General features: G+C 33.8%; 8 protein-coding genes and 1 pseudogene across 9 annotated transcripts, besides 5 other annotated features; 2 read left to right on the top strand and 7 right to left on the bottom strand.

The window, feature by feature from the left end:
* Nucleotides 1-1,262: 1,262 nt before the first annotated feature.
* Nucleotides 1,263-1,915: a mobile genetic element.
* A 20-nt stretch (nt 1,916-1,935) lies between these two features.
* Nucleotides 1,936-1,973: a terminal%2Cinverted (terminal inverted repeat of MuDR-5_TvMULE4 transposon ID:TVAGG3_0294130).
* Nucleotides 1,936-2,001: a mobile genetic element.
* Nucleotides 1,998-19,962: a mobile genetic element.
* Nucleotides 2,002-2,668: a terminal%2Cinverted (terminal inverted repeat of Maverick-1B transposon ID:TVAGG3_0294030).
* TVAGG3_0294120 (uncharacterized protein) lies at nt 2,715-2,951 on the bottom strand (the record flags this gene model as incomplete). Its single annotated transcript, XM_001583776.1, has 1 exon — nt 2,715-2,951. The coding sequence occupies one exon, from the start codon at nt 2,949-2,951 to the stop codon at nt 2,715-2,717; it is 237 nt and encodes a 78-aa protein (XP_001583826.1).
* TVAGG3_0294110 (repellent protein 1 family) lies at nt 3,000-3,455 on the bottom strand (the record flags this gene model as incomplete). Its single annotated transcript, XM_001583777.2, has 1 exon — nt 3,000-3,455. The coding sequence occupies one exon, from the start codon at nt 3,453-3,455 to the stop codon at nt 3,000-3,002; it is 456 nt and encodes a 151-aa protein (XP_001583827.2).
* Nucleotides 6,816-8,682, bottom strand: TVAGG3_0294100 (annotated as a pseudogene). The gene has a single exon. A coding segment is annotated over exon 1 (1,867 nt).
* Nucleotides 15,334-15,699, top strand: TVAGG3_0294090 (uncharacterized protein; the record flags this gene model as incomplete). Its single annotated transcript, XM_051229202.1, has 1 exon — nt 15,334-15,699. The coding sequence occupies one exon, from the start codon at nt 15,334-15,336 to the stop codon at nt 15,697-15,699; it is 366 nt and encodes a 121-aa protein (XP_051098932.1).
* Nucleotides 16,005-16,589, bottom strand: TVAGG3_0294080 (His-Me finger endonucleases family; the record flags this gene model as incomplete). Its single annotated transcript, XM_051229201.1, has 1 exon — nt 16,005-16,589. One exon carries the CDS (start codon nt 16,587-16,589, stop codon nt 16,005-16,007), a length of 585 nt encoding a protein of 194 aa, XP_051098931.1.
* On the bottom strand, nt 16,640-17,224 carry TVAGG3_0294070 (phage tail repeat-like family; the record flags this gene model as incomplete). The annotated part of the gene is made up of 1 exon (XM_051229200.1): nt 16,640-17,224. The coding sequence occupies one exon, from the start codon at nt 17,222-17,224 to the stop codon at nt 16,640-16,642; it is 585 nt and encodes a 194-aa protein (XP_051098930.1).
* Nucleotides 17,244-17,399, bottom strand: TVAGG3_0294060 (uncharacterized protein; the record flags this gene model as incomplete). Its single annotated transcript, XM_051229199.1, has 1 exon — nt 17,244-17,399. The coding sequence occupies one exon, from the start codon at nt 17,397-17,399 to the stop codon at nt 17,244-17,246; it is 156 nt and encodes a 51-aa protein (XP_051098929.1).
* TVAGG3_0294050 (uncharacterized protein) lies at nt 17,419-17,820 on the bottom strand (the record flags this gene model as incomplete). The annotated part of the gene is made up of 1 exon (XM_051229198.1): nt 17,419-17,820. The coding sequence occupies one exon, from the start codon at nt 17,818-17,820 to the stop codon at nt 17,419-17,421; it is 402 nt and encodes a 133-aa protein (XP_051098928.1).
* TVAGG3_0294040 (uncharacterized protein) lies at nt 18,312-18,797 on the top strand (the record flags this gene model as incomplete). Its single annotated transcript, XM_051229197.1, has 1 exon — nt 18,312-18,797. The coding sequence occupies one exon, from the start codon at nt 18,312-18,314 to the stop codon at nt 18,795-18,797; it is 486 nt and encodes a 161-aa protein (XP_051098927.1).
* Nucleotides 19,963-21,078: the final 1,116 nt, after the last annotated feature.

Genomic DNA, 21,078 nt, shown 5'->3' with positions numbered 1-21,078 from the left:
TGCACACATCATTGTTAAAAAACTATTGTCAATCCAAGTATATTAAATGGACATCAAATTATGACGAGATCGGGCATTTAGAATATGTACCAAAATTGGATGAAAACGATAGTTACATTGAAAATATAATCATCCATGATCAAATTGGTGATTTCAGAGAATATGTTTCAGATCACTCAATAGAAAAATTAGCATTTGATATTCCTGAAGAAAAAAATGACACTTATACGAACTCAAACCAAAAATTATCAGTTATCGAAGCATGCGCTTATTATGGTTCTGTAAATATTTTTTATTTCCTTCTTTCAGCTCTGAATTGCGAAATAACAGAAAAATGTTTATCATATGCGATAATTGGTAGAAATACAGATATTATCAATGAATGTTTAAAGAAATATTCAGTAGATGATAGATGTATTTTTAATGCAATTGTTTTCCAAAATAATCAATTCCTTGAATATATATCACGATTAAATCCTTCCATCTTTGATAATCTTGATTTCAATGGCACAGATGCAGAACAATTTGTCAAATCACATAATTTGAAAGCTATCTTTCTATTATTTGAGAAAAATAACAAATTAATATTTCCATGGTATGCAGCATTTCCGCAAGCAAACAAGATTATTTTTAATCATTGGATTGATATTAATATATGTGACTCAAAAGATGGAAATTTACTTCACTATGCATCAATGTATAATAATTCCGAATTATGTTATTATGTATTGCGTCATCCATGTTTCAATCGTGAGTTAATTAATTCAAAGGAAGATAATGAAGATAAAACTCCTATTCATTATGCTATAGAAAATAATAGTATTGAAGTGGTAAAGCTTCTTTTGACATATAATGCCGATATTGAATTAATTGATAAAAATTTTAAAAAGCCAATTCATTATTCAGCAGAAAATAATTGTAAAGAGATAACAGAATTTCTTCTCACTTATGGTGCAAAACCCAACGTTAAAGATGAAAACATGCAAACACCTCTTTATTATGCTTTAATGCATAATTGCATTGAAATAGTTGAACTACTTGTTAATAATGGTGCGAATATCAATGATAATGATGCTTTGGGACAAACTCCACTTCATTATGCAGCAAGATTAAATCGCAAAGAAGTTATTGAAGTTCTTAAGTCAAATAATGCTGACATTCATGCAAAAGATTATGATGGAAAAACAGCTATTCATCATGCAGTTCTAGGAAATAATATAGAAATTGTAAGCCTCCTAATCTCATACGGTGCAAATGTTAAGGGTGCACACGAGAGGATCATGTAAACTTCAGAATTTAGAACCTTATTTTTAGGCATTATCTTGGCTACCTATTTAGGCTCGAAAAGCAAAAAATATCAAAAAATACAACTTGACTCCATTATGACCCTTTCATGGAGGTAGTTTTTATCCGCTAGTATTTTCCCTTTGAATCTCTTTACAATTCGAAATCAAATTCAAACCTCAGTAGAAGAAAGGAAGAATCGACTTACTACGGTTGTAATACGAATAAATACATATATTTAATTATTTTTATTTACATAATAATTGTTTGAAGCTCATATTCCATCAAATTTTTAAATAAAAACATTAAAATGTTGAAAATGTTCATATATTTTAATAGGGTTTTGGCACTTTATTGAGGAATTACTACATACATAGTCGAACTGAACTTGATATTTTGAAATTTAAATTATTTATCAAAATTAAAATTTAACTTGAAATTTATAATTATTTAGTCATATTTTGCATAATTCTAAGTAGATTTTGTAAAAAATCAAGAAAGAAAAATTTTAACGTGCTTTATTTTTTCTTTTTTATAATAATACATATTATTATATAATTAACATATTCATAATGTTTCACCCTTTCAAAAATATAATCCTCCTCCTCTCAAATAAACGTACATACGGGTGGCCTCTTTTTTCAAAAAATTGAGAAAGGGACAGACTAGCCCATTGTCACTTTTTAATTTAGCAAATGAACGCTTATGGAGTGAGTTAGTATGACTATCTTGGGTACGGCGGCACTGCGTTCCACCTTACCCAATATAACCTTAAATATTTACAAAACCAGTAACGTATATTTTACAACACAAACGACAACACTAACTTAACATTAAATATTTACAAAGCCGCCAACCACTTCACCTCACTAACGTTTTCACAAACGACTTCACTAATGTAAAAAATAAACGTTCTCACTTACAAAAGTATTGCAACTCCTCCCATTGCTGTGCTTCACATAACAGCTCATAATCTTCTGACTCACTTTCTTCTTCATATAGGTCAAAGTCACTGTCAAAATAAATGTTAGTAAGTTTTGACAAAGCTAATGAAACACGCTTACCGTTTGTATCTATTGCTTTATATATCTCCCATTATGTTTGTTGTCATAAACGCTCAAACTAACTTTACCCTTTCTCCCTCGTATCTGATAGAATGTATTTTCACGAGGAACGAAGAACAAATTCTTGAACTCATGACCGTTGTAGTTTGTTATCTCAATAGTTTTCGTCATTTACATCCAAATAAAATAAAAAATAAAATAAAAAATAAACTTAAAAATTAATGATATCACCACCCTCACACGTATGAAAACATAGCACAAAAATAAATTTAGGTGAAGCGGTGAGATCTCACCTCTTTTTTCACCTGTTTTTTCACCCTAGCCGCAAAGCGGCTCTGACCCTTTGGGTCTGTTGAATTCATTGCTTTATAACTCTCTTCCTTTCTCCAACTCTTCTAACTTCTTCCTAAGTTCAGCAATGTTGTCCTCATGAAGTTTAATCTTTCTCAAAATTCCTTCTTTATCTAATGGTTGCTTTATCTTTCTAAACTGAACTCTACCATCCTTCATAGTATGAATGTAAAAACCTTCTGGAATAGTTCCTGATTTAATGTATTCTACCAAAAACTTTTGTTTCATTGCTTCAGTGACTTTATTTGTCATTTCAATCAAATAAAAATTTTAATATTAAATAAAAATAACGTTATTTTTTCAGTAAGGAAACGCAGGAGTTTTACGATTTATTTGAGGAGTAGGTTCTGGTTTAAATGTTGGAGTCGGTTTAGGAGTTGACTTTTGAACAGGAGTTTGTACTTCCATAGGTTCAGGAGTCATTGAAGGTTTTGCTTGTGAAGGCGTTGGTTTTGGCGAAGGTGTCGGAGTTTGTTTAACTTCAGCTACTTCAGTATTATTTACAACATTTGCTTTATTTCTTTTCAACATCATTACTGCTCCTGCTGTAGCTAGCAAACCTAGTGGGAGACCATATTTTATATAAGGACTTGACCAAATGCTATTTTTGGCAGGAGCTGGTGGAACACCTAACCTTGGTGAAACTCTTTGCCATTGTGCAGCTCGTAAGAAATATTCAATAGGTGCTCCATAATCGTTTGGTAAAGTTTGTTTCATAGATGGTGAAGGTTCACGAGAGCTTGATGAAGAACTCATTTATAAGCTTTAAAAATAAACGTTCATCCTTTATTCCTCACTGTCGTCCGTAGCTAAGTTATAGTCGTCAAGTCTTATTATGGGGATTCCATTAGCACGCACCTGAATGGCAAAGCAACAATCCCTCATAAATCCAATAAGTGGCTTTGGTACATTTTCAGTTGCTAGTTCAATAGGTCCTTTAACAGACAATTTGTATGTTATTGGAGCAGTAGATGTTTGACCTTGCTGGAAGCAAAAGTCCACTTCTGTTGGAAAACCACATAAGAAATGTGTGTTGTCATAACTATCCCATTTATGTTCCACACTACCATCATCCACCAATGACCTCATAACATCTTCATTAAATCCTATCATATCATTGTTTGTATTGCAAGCGTTCGCAACCATTTCATAAAATACAGGTCCATATGATTTTTCGGGTTCTGCAGGCATATTTCCATAAGCTCCCATGGAAAGCTGAAGATATTTAAACTTAGGGTTCTCAAAATTAACATAATAGTTGTCTTTCTTTCTAAATAGTGCCCAAATACTTTTAACATTAATAGGCGTATAAGCTGCTGTAAATGTTGCACTTGAACTATCTGTATTCTTTGAGAATGAACCGTCCATAGGAATCCAATCCATAACTTTAACAGGAAAACATAAAGCCTCGTTTGTATAATGTTCTACAAGTTCTGTATAAATGTTAGGGTCTAAAGAGAATGACTTTGGATGAATGAAACATTCATTAAAATCCATCTTTGTTCGAAATAGTTGTTGGGTTACAGTTGTAATAGTAACTGTTCCACTAGCTTCTACTGCCTTCGTTATCATAGTGAATGGTTCATTCCATGGAACAAATTTATTTGTCGGTGGATTTGAATCTGAAGCAAATGCAACTTTAAGAGTTGGATTGAAAGCAATGATATCATTTACAGATATAGATGTGCATTGTAAGGCGTCGCTACTGAACTTTACTTTAAGCTGAATGTTTCCTGCAAAAGCTGGAATAAATCTTATAGCTTCTAATGGTAAAAACTTTCTAACAGGAATTCTTAAACGAAGCTTAAAATCAAATGATTTTCCTGCTGTAATTGGACCACTAACAATTTGTCCTGTTCTGCATGTTCCCGAATGACTCCATACATCTTCATGTCGAGTCTTTGAGAAAACATCTACTTTCTTTATTTGTTCGGTAGTTTTGTGAGTTTGAAGTTATATATGCTTCTTCTCTTGCGTTGTCTTGAGAATATACGATACGACCATTTGCAAGGATTTGATATCCAGCAACTGCATAGAAAGCGTCATCGAAACCAATCCAAAATCCTGGTGGGTTTGTTTTATTGGAACCTGAACCAATTTCTTTATCTACAATAAATTGACCTTCCATTTTATACGTAATGAATGTATTGTAAAGGTCCAACATATTTTCACCAGGAGGTGAGAGATTGAATGTTACCCATGTGTTATCTTTAGCAGTTCCAGGTTGTGATGGAATCTTTGCGTCAGAATATTTTCTATTAGTGTCACCAATTTGAACTGCATTGTCTATGATATCGAAATATGAGCGAATCTGATGAATATGCTCTGCTGGAGTAAATTCGTTTAACTGTTCGTTCTGCATGTATTTACTTCAGATAAAAATATCTATTTACTTCATTATTCTCACTCTTCTTCTTGGCATTCGTGGTGGAAGTTGTTTCTTGACATTTTCAATGAACTGTACATTCTCTTTTGTCTCAACTTCTTTCACTGGTGGGTCAGGTTCTTTGACTCGGTTTGCTTTTCAATGAAATTCACAAACTTTGCAATAAGCTCTTGGTTCGTTATTGAAAGTACATCTGGCTTCTTTTCTTCTGGTTCTATTGACTTTTCAGTTTGAACAGAAGGCTTAACATGGGCTTCGTGGGCTTCGCCCTTTGCCATGCACCTTAATGTTGTCGCTTTCTGCATTCGCTAATGGAACCTTTCTTTTTCTTACGTATATTTTACCATCTTTACTCTGACTTACGTAATAGAAAGGATGTTGTATTCCTCTGGCGTCATTTAAATAATAGACTCTCGCTCTGATTTTGACAAGCTCATTTTACATCGGTTAAAGTTTTAATTTTGTTTTTATCTGCAGTCAAATGACTCAGACAAGTCCTACGGACAAGACCCAAGAGGTCATAAATGTTGAAGCATTGAAGAAAGAAATTCGTGAGCAAATTTTATCCGAACTGAAGGAACAAAACAAGAACAAAAGCCAGAGAGACCAAAGAGAAAACTTAGTGAAAAACAACTTGCTGCATTAGCTGCTGGAAGACAAAAGAACCCACGTTTGCTGGCGAAGAAAGCTAGAGCAAGAAGCTGAAGCAAAAGCTAAAGAAGCTGAAGCAAAGAAAGAGTAAATGGTTTATTTTATCCGAATTAAATGTATAGACAAATACCTTTAACTGTTGCGTTCAGTAGTGAAAACCCTGACGTCAAAATAAAGGGGAACAGAGTAACGTTTAAGTTTCCAACAGACTGGATTGTGAACATAAATGAAGAGAAGTACATTGGCATAACATCTATGTATATAAACACGTGCTTTCAGAAAGGTTGACTTTATACTTCAAGTCGAGATAGAAAATGACGAACAGTCTTTAAGCGCCCAAAACATTCACATATACAAATACTTTAAAGACGATACAACATTGTTGCAATGTATGATTTCATTTAATGAGATGTTCGAGAAAAAGTTCAACATTGAAGTACAAAACTTTACAGCCTTTACGTGAGTTTCTTGCACAACTGAAGGAAGAAGGTAGTCGGCCACAACTTATAGACTTTCATTATGAATTTAATGAAAATGAAGATGGAACTCATGACTGTCAATTCATTGTATTTCACCATTCAATGAAGTAGCTAAAAAGAAAAAAAATCCATTACGTATAAGATTTCAAATCTCTGAACCAAATGATGACTTCAAAAATGTTTTCAATTATTATGCAATGCTTCCGAGGAAAAATGAATTTTCAAAGATTGTAACACCGGCATTTGGGATAGAAAGCAAGCTATATTATATTCAAACTTAAGTAAGGAGTTGAAAATGAGTTCATTGGTCATACAAGAACTTCACCACTGCCAAATCCTAAGTATTACAAGCTTACTGCTTCAATCGCTGAGTTTTTGGATAGACATGTTCTCCACTCATGACCATAAAGCACCTGTTTTGCTACCTCCAGACCATAAGGACTGTCTCTACATTGAAGCACAACTCTTAAACTCTACATCGCAGTATTGTAAATGACCTCATGGGCTTCGCCCTTGCCGCTAGCGGCTTATTTTTATCACGAATGACCTCATTGCTGACAAAAATAAATGACCTTATTATTTTTCTCATTCATGACCTCAGAACTTAAGCTTTCTTATGAATGAAGTCTTAGTCTGAATAGAAAAGTTAAACTTTTCAGCAAAGCAAGGACTAGAAGACTTACATAAGTCAAATCCAATCTCTTGACCATCATGAAGTGCTTTGTAAAGTTTCATAACACTGAACTCAGAGTCTTTGTCAAATTTTCCTTGCGGAACCATTAAACCTTTATCTTCATTGTAATAGCATTGTATAGCTTCAGGAAACATTTCATTAGCTGTTAAAGCAAGGACGTCTTGTTTGACACCTTTGCAACGTGCATGGAATGCAACTTCATTTAAATCGTTAGTGAGTAAGTCTATGTAGGTCTTCTTTCCACAAAATATTGACTTGTATGCTAAACTTTGTTTTCCAGGTGTTATTTCGGCAAAGTCGCTATGAAATTGACCAAGGTTTTTACCAATGAGAACTCTTCCATAACGTTTCTCAAACTCTTCAGCTAAACGAGGGATATCTTCATTGTAGAGATGCATACTGTCCGTATCGCTATAAAAGATGTCCATTCCTAAGTCTTCAGCAGTACAGAATACTTCACACATTATTCTCTTCGACATAGACAGAATATTAACACCAAGTGGACAGAAGTTAAAGTGTCTGCAAATACTTTTCGTTAGCTTGAAAATAGTTTTATCTGAACCATCCAAACCTTCGAACTTCACTATATGGTTGTAGTTTCTGATGGCATATCTTATAGCATCTTTGTCATTTACTATGGTTATTTTTGACTCAATAGGAGATAGAATAGTTTTGCCATAAATACTGTTCAGAATGAGCTTTATATTTTCTTGCAAAGGATTTCCTTCTTTCTTATACTTTAACCTTAACTCAAACAACTTCTTTACTTCATCTCTTATTCTAATATCTCTGTTTCCATCGTAATAGTATCCTTGCAACACTTCACATTTGACACCTTGATATTTTATGAGGTCTTGTAATGTTATATGGTCAACATACATTAAACAGCAAGTGTTTGAACTTCTGGGAACATTAGTTCTGGATTTAGTTCAGGGTCACAAACTATTAAAGGAAAGTGTCTATGTATTCCAATCTCTGTTATCTTAATGAGAACAAAGAAGCCAGACATAAACTTTTCACCAATGGGTTTCCTTTTGGTCGTCATCAAATAAATGTCTCATGAGAATACTCTGTGCTTAACATCTCATCCTTCAATACTTTTGAATTCCTTCTAAAGTATAAAGTCTTGCTATAGCTGATGGATATAATGAAACAGCGTCGAAATCAGCAATGAGTTTCTTTTCGCTCTTTTGTTTCATGTTATCTGACAGCATACATCTTCCACCTTGAATACAGCGTGAAATAAATTCTCTTGGTTTATTTGAGAGGTCATATAAATTTCCATTCGGAAGTACACTCTGTTCTCAAACAATTTGTTAGCAATAGAACAAATACTAACGTAGTCATATACGTTAAATCAAACTCTTTCAATATGTCATTGCGGAACTTAACAAAAACCTTCTCTTAAAATTCTTACATCTTGTTGCAATAAAATGAGCTATATTTTTTCTAAATCGAAATGGTTTTCATCTATTCTGCAACCTTTGATGGGAATCTATGTTTTTCATGAATGTATCTGCATCCCGGATAAACTTACATGCTTCAGAAATGACACCAGTTCTGTTTCATTTGCTAACAAAACCTGCTGTAGTAGTTATATGGAAATACTTCTTTCGGTCCTGTTTGTAAGTTAAAACATAGCAGGAAATAGTTTAAGCTTCTTATTTATAACACTGTAAGAGTCTTTTATAATAATTGCCCTTCCTTTATATAAGCCAGTTATTTGCATTGTTCGTGAACCTTTAATGATGGAGTTCCTTTCACTTCTGTCATGTGTCTTAAGATGAAGTATATCATAACTGAGGTTATGGAAATATATTAAACTCTTGTCAGGAAGTCTTCCAAAAATTCTGTTGCACAGTTCTGACCCCAAATGCTTTCACTCACTGAACCATCTTCATTGTCGTAACATATGTTAAAAGCTTTTGAAAGCCATCGGTACTACACTCAAAGTCAGCAAAGAAAACATGCTCAGGAATGAACTTGCACTTATTTTTATTTACTTCTTTTGACTCTGCTTCTTCTTCAGTTGTACACAATACTTTGGAGCATATGTCAAAATCTTTAAATGGTGCAAGGTTCTGTTTATATAAGTCAGTCGTATATGTGAAAAGTTCTCCATAAGAAATAGGTTCGAAAATATTTGCACTCCCACAATGTTTTCATAACATTCCATAACGGTGTTGTTCATTCATAACGAACTACATATTTGTTCTCTCTCTTTGTATATATTTTCATCTGTTTCTCAATGTTCATTCCACCACAAGCTTTGAGAATTTCTATTAGTATCGAATGAAATATGTTGTCATTGGTAATCTTTCGTTTAGCATGTGATGGTCTTCAACAAGAAGTAAGTCAATAGTTCGAACAGTTTCACATTCTTTTGGTATGTATCTCTTTATTTCATTATGTCTTGAGTCATTGAAGTAACCAATGGTAACATTAAATGCTATACCTGTTGCGTCAGAAATTTCTTGTACTTTACTTTGAGGAAAGTCTCTAACACGAATGACTTCTCTCATGTGGTCAATAGTCCTCCATCTACTCCAGCCTGAATGCAAGCATAAACGAAACAATTGTCTTCTGTCATAAGTGTTGCAGTTCTTTTGTTCAGTTCATTGAAGATTTGGTAGCGTTCAAGATTTATAGGTAATGTGCAAAGATACTTCCAGAACTGACCGCTTCTCTTCTTATAAAACTTCTTTTCACCATTATCTTTCCAAAAGCTTTCTATAAGTGCTGGGTTTCCTGTTTGCTTAAGAGCTTCCAAAATGGCTTTCTGGTCATTTGTCAGTGTGCTTTCATCTCTATATGGTCTCTTTTTTTGGTTTGCCTTTCTTTACATCTACATCGTTAAGCCTTCATATTCTGTTAAATCATACATCTTTATTTCGGTAAGTTTCTTTATGTTTGTCAAGAAGAAGTCATAGTGCATTTCAACAATACCTGCAGCATTTGCTTCTATCTCTGATATAAAGTCTCCTTCAAGAGCTGAATGTAAGTAGTGTTCCAATATTATTGAGGTTTAACGTAGAACATTCATACTTTCCACCAAGTTTATAACATACCAATCCATCTTTGTTGGGAGTTTATTTTAATTTTCTCTAAGAGTCTCATGAAAAACCTTACCGAAATGTTTGTGTAAGTAGTCTTGTTTGGTTTCATCTAAAGCTTCGATGTTAAAGTCAATGAGTCTATTGCCTGACTTCACATTTCTCTTCCTATTCTCTTCATCTTTCTTTAACCATCTCTCACCTTCTTTGGTTTGTCGTCAATGGAACGAATGACATCGTTAGCTTTTGCGAACTTGTTCTATAGCGTCTTAAACATCTCTCTTCTCTGTTGTTTCAGCTGTGTCGTCTCTTCTTCTTGTTTCACCAACCTTCGCATTTTGTATGTCAACATTTCTTGACGAACATCATGCGAAGAGCTTTACGAGTATGACCAACGTTTGCATTTGTTATCAAACATTTCTCTTCTTACTTCATGAGGTATGAACGTCTATGATATAAGTCAATAGCAACGTCATTAAAGAAATGTTTTGTATATATAATGAATCTCATGAATTCTATCATAACTTATTGCACCATTATAGTCTTTAATGAAAGTCAGCGAGTGCTTTTTTTGTTTGTTGCGTAATGCTTTGCAACATCTATGTTAGCTTCCTGTAAGAAGTGTTTTATTTCCGAGTGTTCTAACTTAGACAACTTCCGATACATCTTTAGTAGGAAATAAAAAAAAAATATTATTGAAAAATTAGATTTAGATTTCTTTTTTAAGTTATTTTCAAATAATTTAAATATTTTTATTTTATGAAACACATGCAAGATTGCAAGGTCTTTTCATACAATGCTCTCGCTAATGCCATCAAGAATGAGTTCAATAATGCTTCAACGTTAATGTTATCTTTAACAAAAGTTTTGTGAAAGAATCTAAGTTTGGTCAGTATGTCAGACCATTAGCTATCGTCATTGACCGCAAACGTATTATACTTCACAAGAGTTAGCAGTAGTTTTGAAACAAAAGAGTTTTCTTCGTGAATGTCCAAGATACTCATTTATACTGTCATAAAGAACTCTAACATTGACTTCTTCAGTATTGCTATGAATCTTTCCGAACAGAAAGAATATAAAGAAAGGTGAAACAAATCGTGAAATATTATCCTTCATCTCTGAAGACAATAACGAACAAACATGTTATACAGAATTCTTACCAAAGGTTGAGAAAGCTTCAATTGACATTGGACGAAGGAAGTGAAATGGTTGAAGAAATTGACCCTGAAGCATATTTAAGCAAAAATATATTTTTGTAGTTAGTCTTCATATGGATATTTTATCAAACAATTCCCCAATGTGATAAACTTTTCATACGCTTTTCATAAGCTTATATACCTTTCAGAAATTTTGGCATAATCTTTAGAAGCATTTAGATATTTAGTAAATGCTTTGTATGTCTTCATTAAAATTTTGGATAATCTTTTACATGCTGTTCGCTTCTCCTCTTCTGTCATTGAGTTTCCGAATATTCTAATTCATGTTCTTTCATATGAGATAAAAATTTATAAAAAAAATAAATTAGCTTAGATTTTTTATTCTCCTCTTGAAGTTGTCGAATAATTCTGTTATTTTTTCCTTCGTAATGTTAAGTCTTCTTTGATGTAAGTATTGTACAACCTTTGATGTCATAGTGTGTTTGAGGAAGAGTATTTTTGACAATTTCCTTTATTTGCTCATTCGTGTCATTGAATCGTAAGTTTTCACGAGTATAGAACCAGTTTCTGTCAGATTTGTAAATCTTAGCAAGGTCATAAAAGCTTTTGTTGTTTCTTCTGACTAAATGCAAACATAACCATATCTTTATCTTCTTCATTTTCCATCTCTTCAGTATATATCATATACTTTATACTCTTTTCCTTTCCTTTTGTACTGAACGCGGTATTCTTTTCTGTATGCTTTTGTCTTTTGGATTCAATGACTTCATCTTTTGCTTGAAGTTTCTTTTCCATTGTTCACGTTCTTGTCTGTGAATTTCGTCAAGAAGTTACAAACATACCAAGCATAACGAGGCGAAGCCCACATTTTGCAACAGCATTTACAGAAGTCTATGTACATAATATCCTCTTAAATTTATTTGGCAATTTTTACGATTTCATGTGTTTATGCATGGCCGATAAAAGTCGGTCTAGAGAAATTTCACTGTTTTCATGAAGTTTTAGGCGACACCTGAAGGAAGTCGGTCTCGCTGTTCTTCACTGTTCAGAAAAAAGTAGTCTCGCTTGTGCTTCGCTCAAAAGTTCTTGTGTGCTTGGTTTTTGAACCAATCGTCTGCGTGTGGTATCTGGAGCAAAACATGCTGTCAAATACTTTGCATTTTGTACATATCGTCTTTGACTGAACGAATGAGACGGAGTTGTTTGTTAAACTGTATTGTACTCGTATTCTCATTTATAGGCTTCATGAACGATAGCAGTTGTTGTGCTCTCTGATGTTGTCATATCTGTCTTACAAGACAAAATAAAAAATAAATAAAAATAAAATTAGCGTTATTTTTTTCTGGAGATAAACCATATTCTTCACAACTATTAAATTTTATCCTGTATGAAATGACTTTAAAAGATTATTGACTGACTTCGAATACTATCTCATGTGACGCACTTACAGACCCTCAAACTGTTGTTGAAAGTTCTTTAAGCTTTAAGATTGAAGGTACGGACGCATTTGTCTTCACTTACGTATTGAAAGAATATGACCGTTATCATAACGAAGTGAAATCAAACACTAATAAATTTGTAGATAAAAAAAAATTGCGTTAACAGAATATTTTAAACGTGAAGACCCCAACACTGCTGGAGATGATGAAGAAACAGACAAGCTATGAAAAAAATTAACGCAAGATTAGATGCAATAGAAAAGAATTTAATGAATGTCTTACAAACACGTATGAATATCTTATGCGGTGGGAAGCTAAGATGGAAATAAAATTTACGTCAAATATTGCAATTTATAAAATCATGTCGACAGGCTACGTAGCACAGTGGTCTTAATGGGTGTTATGAGGGGTCAAGTCTGTGGTTCGAACCGCAGACAGCACCGTATTTTCTTTATTTCTTTGTTTGTACTTGTTTGTCGTTGAATAAAAAGTGTCATTAAAAGTGCTCTATTTTCCACGGGAATAAATAAAAAATTTACTTTATTTCTTCTTTATTTCTTTATTCCGTGGAAGAAGGGTTTTGCTGTTTTTCTCAGCCGAAATCAATGATTTTAATCATTTTTGGAATCCTAGCGAATGAGGAATCTTTTCTCTCGTGAAGCTTTGAACAAAAATATAATTTAGGTGAAGAGGTGAGATTCTCACCTAATTTTTCACCTAATTTTTCACCCTTGAACTTTTTATAACATCGTCATAACTTCATCAATTTCATTTAAATCACGATTTAAAAAACTCAATTGACTTCTCTTCACCGGTCATCTTGTAATAAAATTTTCTTAGTTTCATGTCAACATCCCGACAGCACAAAGGACAAAATTCAATATTCATTTCTTCCGTTAAACATACTTTTTTTTCTCGTTCATCGTTAAAAAATTATTTGAAAATATAAAACAGCGGTGTAAAAAAGTTATGTTACTGTGTTAACTTGTTGAAGCTTCACGCTATTTTAGATTTTTAGGATTCCTTTTAAGTAAAGTAAATTTTATCGTTTCTTTCTCTTTTCTTATCTTCATGTCGAATCTGTCCGAACGCACATATCCATGTATTTCATTCGAATTAGAACTATAGAATCCGTGGCATTTTCCCTGGTTATGAGGGGTAATCCATTATTAATTTTTATCATATAATTTTCCATATGATTTTCATCGGTTTCCGGAAGCATTTAATTAAGCAAAAATATAATTTAGGTGAAGGAGGTGAGATCTCACCTCTGTTGTTTCACCCCAGTTTTTCACAAGCGTTTTACACTGCAATTGTACGTATGTATGATTTGCAAATCCAAACAATTTCGTAGCTTCTATCTCTTCTGTCAGAATGTCAAAAGTTTTAACAATACGAGGTTTTCTTTATTAACTTCTTTTAGACGTCAGATTAGAAGGAAATCTTCTGCTGTTGGATTAGTTTTGTTCAGAAATTCTAAACATGTTCTTTTCTTCTGCTGGTTTCTCTGCTTCTTTCTTTAAGTCAGTATGGTCGTTTCGCATACGTTCTATCTCTTTGACGGAGTAGTTATATTTCCTTGTTGCTGCTTTACATTTTGAACATTGTGAGTTCATTTTTGCGTTATATTCTGAAATTTGTCCTGCTAGTATGACTAAGGCGTAGATGGTTTTCTTTAACTCAAAGGTTGCTGGTTTTATCTGTTGGTTCCATACCTTACCTCTTCTATCTTTATCTCTTATCTGCCATACACACTCAGCAACTAACGAAACAAAGTTGTCGTAGGTCTTAAATCTTCAGATTTATATGTCAATGTCCATGACTTTGTGGTTGTAATGAAATCCAAGAAACTCATAGTTTATCTTACGAATGAACTTCTTTATTTCAACTGAGTCGGTTGGTTTCACTTCTATTTCATCGAATTCTGGAATAGTGAGCTTTTGTTGTTGTATTTCAGGAAGTTTAGGTAAATGGTCAATAATATCTGCATTTCATAAAGATACTGTTCATTTGTTTCATCTTTTGCACTACAGTCTAAATCTCCTTGGAGAAGTTCTTGCTTTATCTTCTGGATTTCTGTTTCGAAAGTATATGAAGAAGGAATGAAGCTTTTCATCTCTACTAACATTGAAGTTGGGTTCATGACTAACGAGTTTGGTGCTGTTGTTGCAAACATGTTCTTACAATAAAAATAAAAAATATTTTTTGGTGGGACTACCTTTATTTTATTTCAGCACAAAATGAACGAGTTTGGTTTAAAAATACGGTGGAGCCAAAAATGGCTCGACCTCAAAAACAAGCATTTTGTGAAGAATATACCAACCCGCTGTTTTCCGCGGGTTGCTTTTTTTATACAAAGTTCAAGAGTTTTGTGTGTTTTCTACGAGGGTAGAAATGAGGGTAGAAATGAGGGTAGATATACCCTTCTACCCTAAAATATATTTTTTGGTGGTACGTCGGACATTGTTCTGAAACAGTACAAATATTGTTCTGAAACAGTACAAATATTGTTCTGAAACAGTACAAATATTGTTCTGAAACAGTACAAATATTGTTCTGAAACAGTACAAATATTGTTCTGAAACAGTACAAATATTGTTCTGAAACAGTACAAATATTGTTCTGAAACAGAAAATTTTTCTCTCAAATTGAGAGCTTTTACGGGAAATTTGTTCTGAAAAAGTACAAGACTAGTTCTGAAAAAGTACAAGACTAGTTCTGAAAAAGTACAAGACTAGTTCTGAAACAGAACAAGACTAGTTCTGAAACAGAACAATGGACAGCATCGAGCCATTAGATGAGGCAATTTACCTTATAGAGATAAATGAAGTTGTTAAGCAGTATTTGGGCAAGGACAAAGCCAACAAGTCCCTCGGCGTCTGGTTGTCTGGAAGAGGTGCGCTGAAAATCGAGATTTCGACTGGAATTCCAATTCAAATACCAGAAAACACTCCTGTAGACGACATAAAGGAGATGAAGAAAGAAGCTCTTCTCAAGTTCTTTGCAAAGCGCCCATGGATACAACTTCCAAACAGAGAGAGTCCAATTCCACGAATTATACAAATTCTCAGAGCACTGTTCCACTTCTCTGGTCAGCCGTTCTACATAACCTGTGAAGGCGACATCCAACCAGTTCAGTAAACATCTCATTTTAACTAACTTTTTTGCTGTCTTAAGGAAATTCATGAAAATTCAACGGGTAGAAATGAGGGTAGAAAACGGGGTAGATATACCCTTCTACCCTAAAATATATTTTTCAGTGCTTTTTCAGCACTTTTCCGTAGTTGTATATGAAAGACAATTCGGGATGAAATTTCTTCATCTGAAATAGTCCTACCAGCATTTGTAAAGATATAGTCTAACGGTTTTGTATCTGCTACTTTTGTTCTTTGTTTTTCAACCTGAAGCATTTAATATATGTAAAAATATATTGTTTTAAAAACGTTTTAAAATGGTATGCCATATAGCTTCTTGAATTTGTTAAGATATAGTCTAACGTATTTTCCATCTGCATCTCTAGCGTTTACATAAGCATAGCCTTCCTTAGTAAAACATACTTGTAATTTCCTATAGTTTACGCCGGTATAAAAGTAGAAAGAGTCTTGTTCTTCGCTATAGTAGTAAAACTCAAGCGTATGCTTGCCATAGTCTGTAATTTCAATTGTTTCATCTTCTAGTTCGTCGACAAATTCGAATACAATATCTCGAAATTTGCTTTTGTTCTTATTGTTTTCAGAACAAGTGACCCAGCGTAAGTTTTCAAGTCTATTGTCGTTTCTTATATGGTTTATATGGTCTACAAAAGGTAAATTGTTAGGGTTCGGTATAAAATGAGTTGCAATGACAATATGTTTAAAATAGCATTTCCCACCAATCCTCATCCTAGCATATCCGTCATTTCGCTCACATTCGCTTAAAACTCTTTTTGTCTTTTTGTTTCTGACTTCAAATGACTCACAACAGTGAATTTCATATTTCTCATCTAACAAACAAGTTTCCCAACGGTCTGTTCCAACAAACCCAGCGTACATTTCAAATAAAATAAAAAAAATATTTTTTTGAAAAATATACTGTTTTTTCTTTACTTAACATAACCACCAGCTACCATAAGTCTTTGACGCCAACCCATACCAGCTAATGAAGGTTGACTTGGTTTAGTTTGGAAACTAAACTTTGGTTTTGGTTTATCTTCAGTTTTTGGTTTTTCTTCTTCTATCGGTTTTTCGTCACTTTTCGGTTCCTCTGACTTTACCTCACCTGCAGGAACAGTTGTGTCGTCAACATCTTCATAAATATCATATGCCATTTGTTTTTGTTTTCCTTTCAACTTTTTGTGTTTGTTGTAAAGTTTAGAATATTTCGACTCTAAGTCAATGAGATGTTCTATAATGAACTGTTGGTCAGTGAAGTAAACTTTTCCATCTGTTGTCTCGAAAGCTCCTTCAGACTTCAATATTTTATTTGTGAGAGTCTGTTTCTTTTTTGAGATACTAGCCGTTCCATTTCTATGAAAAGTGACTTTATAGTTAGGGTTTGTATTTCCAGACCTGGCACTTTCTATTATTGAATTTTTCTCTTCATCTGTAAGTTCTTTGACGGGTTTTGACAATGGTTCTGAACTTTTTGTTTGTGGTGTCAAATCTACCGTTTCAACTTCTTCGGTCATTTCATCTCAGTAAAAAATTTTAGTTTGTTTTGTTTTCAACTGGTTGTTTAGGTTTTTTAAGTCGGTCTAAAACTTCCTGAGGTATAGGAAGAACTTGACAAACACGTGGTTGTGTAACTGCTGGAAGTCGACAAATCCATCTTGAACCCATTTGTCTCAATGCTGTATTGTTCATTTCATCTCAGTAAAAAAATTTACATTCCCCACGTTTGAGGCGGTTGCGGTTGGTTGTTGTTTACCCACTGTTGTGCATGGTTATATCCTCTGTTAAAGAATCTTTCACCTTGGTCCATATAGTGTCCTGCTTGGTTATAGTAGTCATTTGCTTTGTTATAGTAGTTTCCTGCTTCTCTTCCTACATTGTCCATCCATCCTTGAACTTTTCCTCTTGTTTCAGGATTTGGAATAAGATTTGTTGCATCTCGTGCTACCTCCCAACCTTTCTGTACAGTTTGTATAATAGGTTGTGCTTTCTCTTTCAGTATACCTAATGTACTCAAAATCTTCCTTCCAACTCCAAATACACCTCTGGCTATTGTTCCCACTGCGGGCAAAAATCTGGATGCAACTCCTGCTAATGCGCCAAATAAACCCATTTCTTATAGGGTAAAAAATGACGAATCCAAACAAGGACCCCTATGTTTCTAAAGCGACAAAGAAAGCACTCATGATAAAAATCTTTAGTTCAACACCAAATGCTTGGTTTATGGATATCTTGGAAAACATTCCGAGGTATAGAGAAGATGGACCTCCATACTGGCTAATATTTGTCGGTCAAAACACAAGATACTGTGAAGCCATACCATTACAGTCCAAAAATATTTTAGATGTGAAAACTGCTTTGACAATATTCGTTGACAATACCATCCAACAAAACTGACATCTGACTGTGAAAGTTCTTTCAAATCAGATGATATTAAAAACTATCTGCGTTCAAAAAATGTAAACCAATATTTCATTGTCGACCAAAACCATTCTGCTCTTGGTGTCATTGACAGTTGTATAAAAATCTTAAGAGACTTAAACCAACCACAAGGTGGTGAGGTAAGATGAAATGTCATATGACGACAAATATAGACACTTCTCCATGGCAAAGATGAGACAAGTTTTAAATATTTACAATAACCGTAAACAAAAAGGTTTGGGAAACCACTCCCCCGAAGAAATGAAAAACAACCCTGACTTAGAGAAAGACTATATATTTAATAGTTTAGTCAAAAGAGACAAACAAGAAAGAATGCCAGGCTTCAAACTTAAGAAAGGTGACAAAGTAAAAATAGAAATACCTAAACGCGACCCATATGAAAATACTATTGACTATGACAACAATGGGAACCCGACAGGTACTCGCATTCGTGTTCGTAAAAATAGAAGAAAGTATACAAGAGAATATTATGAAGTTTTAGGCAAACATGGCAAAATGTACACACTGCAAGCAGAAGATAAAACTACTATTGTCAGACCTCGTTTCAAACTTGTCAAAGTTCAAGGTGGTATACTTTCAAAGACAGTTCCTAACAAATATAAGACAACTCCTGACGAATATGCTAAAGAAGTTGAAAATGACGACTAAGCATTTCTATACCATGCGTAAACTGTCATGTAAGGTGGCATGTAGTCTTTACTTTGTCCCGTTGTTTGCGTATATCCCGAAACGCGATGTGTATGGTTTCCTCCTCCCTCAGTGTTACTCCAGTAACAATTTATAGCAAACTTAACGTTGTCTTTAACATCATATCCTTTACCTTTTGTCATTCCTGACCAATCCCAATATCTATGCTTATGCCAACCTGCTTGAGATGTACTTAAATCTATGTAGTGACTGTGTGCAGGTAAATTTTCACCTGAAATCGTTTTACTTCCACCTGTTTCCTTTGAAGAGTTTGCACAATACAAAAACCTGTCGACTATTTGAGTCCAAGTTCCAAAACCAAGTACTACTTCTGGTCTGGTAGAGTTCATTGACGTATAAATAGAACCTATAGGATATACTGTTTGAAGTATTTCTGTCTTTAATGTTTGAAGCTCTGTTTTGTCTGCTTTTTTATATAACTTTTCTTCAAGTTCATTTACGTCAGAGATGCTATGTCTATGATATTTTTGTGGGTATGTTCCTTCTGTCCATGCGAAAATACGTTCTTTTGTTGCATCTACATATCCTTTTATCCATGTCGAGTCTGCTTTTGTATTCCTTAACTCTGTAACACCTTTCTCAAGCTCTTTCAACTGTTGTCCATCTTCCATTAAACCTCTGGTATGACTTGAAACCGTTTGTGCCAACATATCTACAGTTTCTTTGTCGGCTTTAAGGTCTAAACACCTGAAACCCATCCTGTATCAGCTTTCGTTTTTAAAATCTTCGATGTCCGTTCATTATACCATTCAACCCTTTCTTTAATTTCATTGTTTTTTCATCCACATATTCCTTATCTGCCTTCTTTCACTAACGCACTAGCCACGCATGCTAACTCATCGTTAACATATGTTTTGTCAGCTTTCTTTTCAACATCCTCTTTTGTTGCATATGTTGCATCTGCTCTGTCATGTTCTTCTTGAACTTTTTCAATGACATACTCTTTGTCAGCTTTGTTGTCAACATCTGCTTTCAAAAGAAGTTCATTTATAGGTTTCTCGTTTAAAGTTCCTTTTGTTGGATTTATACAGACAGTATGGTTCTTATTGTCTTGAAACAGAAACTCATCTGTCATTGGGTTTAATGTCAGTTTTAAGTTTCCTTCTTTCAATGACTCAGATATCTTAGAATAGTTTGAAAAGTTGTTGTGTTCTTATTTAGAGCTTGCATAATGAGTTGTCGGTTGTGTTGTATTTCTCTCATAGACGCTGTTTCATTTGACATTTTTATTATAGATAAAATATGCTTCCAATAGAAAAAGAAATTCAAGAGTTGCTACAACTAAACCATTAGATGAACTTTTTACTAATGTCGGTCAAAAGTTTGAGACAGAGACCGTAAAGCATGAAGGCTATCGTTTTGACTACCCATTAAGATGGCTCAGAGACCCATCTGTCACAAAAGCTATTGGCTTTCGTAGAATGAAGTTTGTGTCTGTAGAAGATAAAAGTTTTCCATTTATTGTAAGGTTTCATATAGATTATATATCTGAAGGGAAACGAAAAATGTGGGAAGAAATTGAGCTAATACAAGTTGACCTTTCATCTTCTCTACAGACTGCGTTAAAAAATATAGAAGATAAAATAAATTCATGTTATGCAAATATGCTGATGAATATGCAAATACCGAGAGCACACTTTATGTGAGAATTGTATATGACAAACAAAATTCACAAGTGTCATTTCAAATCTACGAAGACAATCCAAAGAAAGACGAACAAATATATACAGAATTCACTGCAATGTCATGGTATTATTTGCAAAGAATGTTAAATCAGAAAGTCGAACTTCCTTTAGCAAATATTTACAGTCGATATGCAAGAGATGAACCATATTTATTTAAAGATGTTTTCGACCCAGCTGCTATTATTGTTCATGCTTCATTTTCTGGCGCACAAAACTCTTTCTTATGCTTGGCAAATGACTTTTACGAAAAACCTACAAAGTTATATGAACCACCAAGTGGAAGTATTTCAGACTTTCAAGTATGGTTACTACAGATGGAAGAAAGAGAATAATTCCATTATACCATGCGTTTTACTTAGAACTTAGTTTCATATACAACTACTATCGAACGGTAAAAATATAATTTTTAATACGGTTGAGGTGTTGGATTGGTTGCCAACTAGACTGTGGTGCAGGTTCAGGCTGTTGTATAACAGGAAGCTTGTTCTTCTGGTTCAGGGTCTTTAGGTATAATACCAACGAACTGACCTACTCTT

This window comes from Trichomonas vaginalis, chromosome V (genome assembly GCF_026262505.1).
Source record: "Trichomonas vaginalis G3 chromosome V, whole genome shotgun sequence".
Taxonomy (NCBI): domain Eukaryota; phylum Parabasalia; order Trichomonadida; family Trichomonadidae; genus Trichomonas; species Trichomonas vaginalis.
Note: the sequence above shows the minus strand (reverse complement) of the source record. Positions and strands in the feature narration are given on the sequence as shown.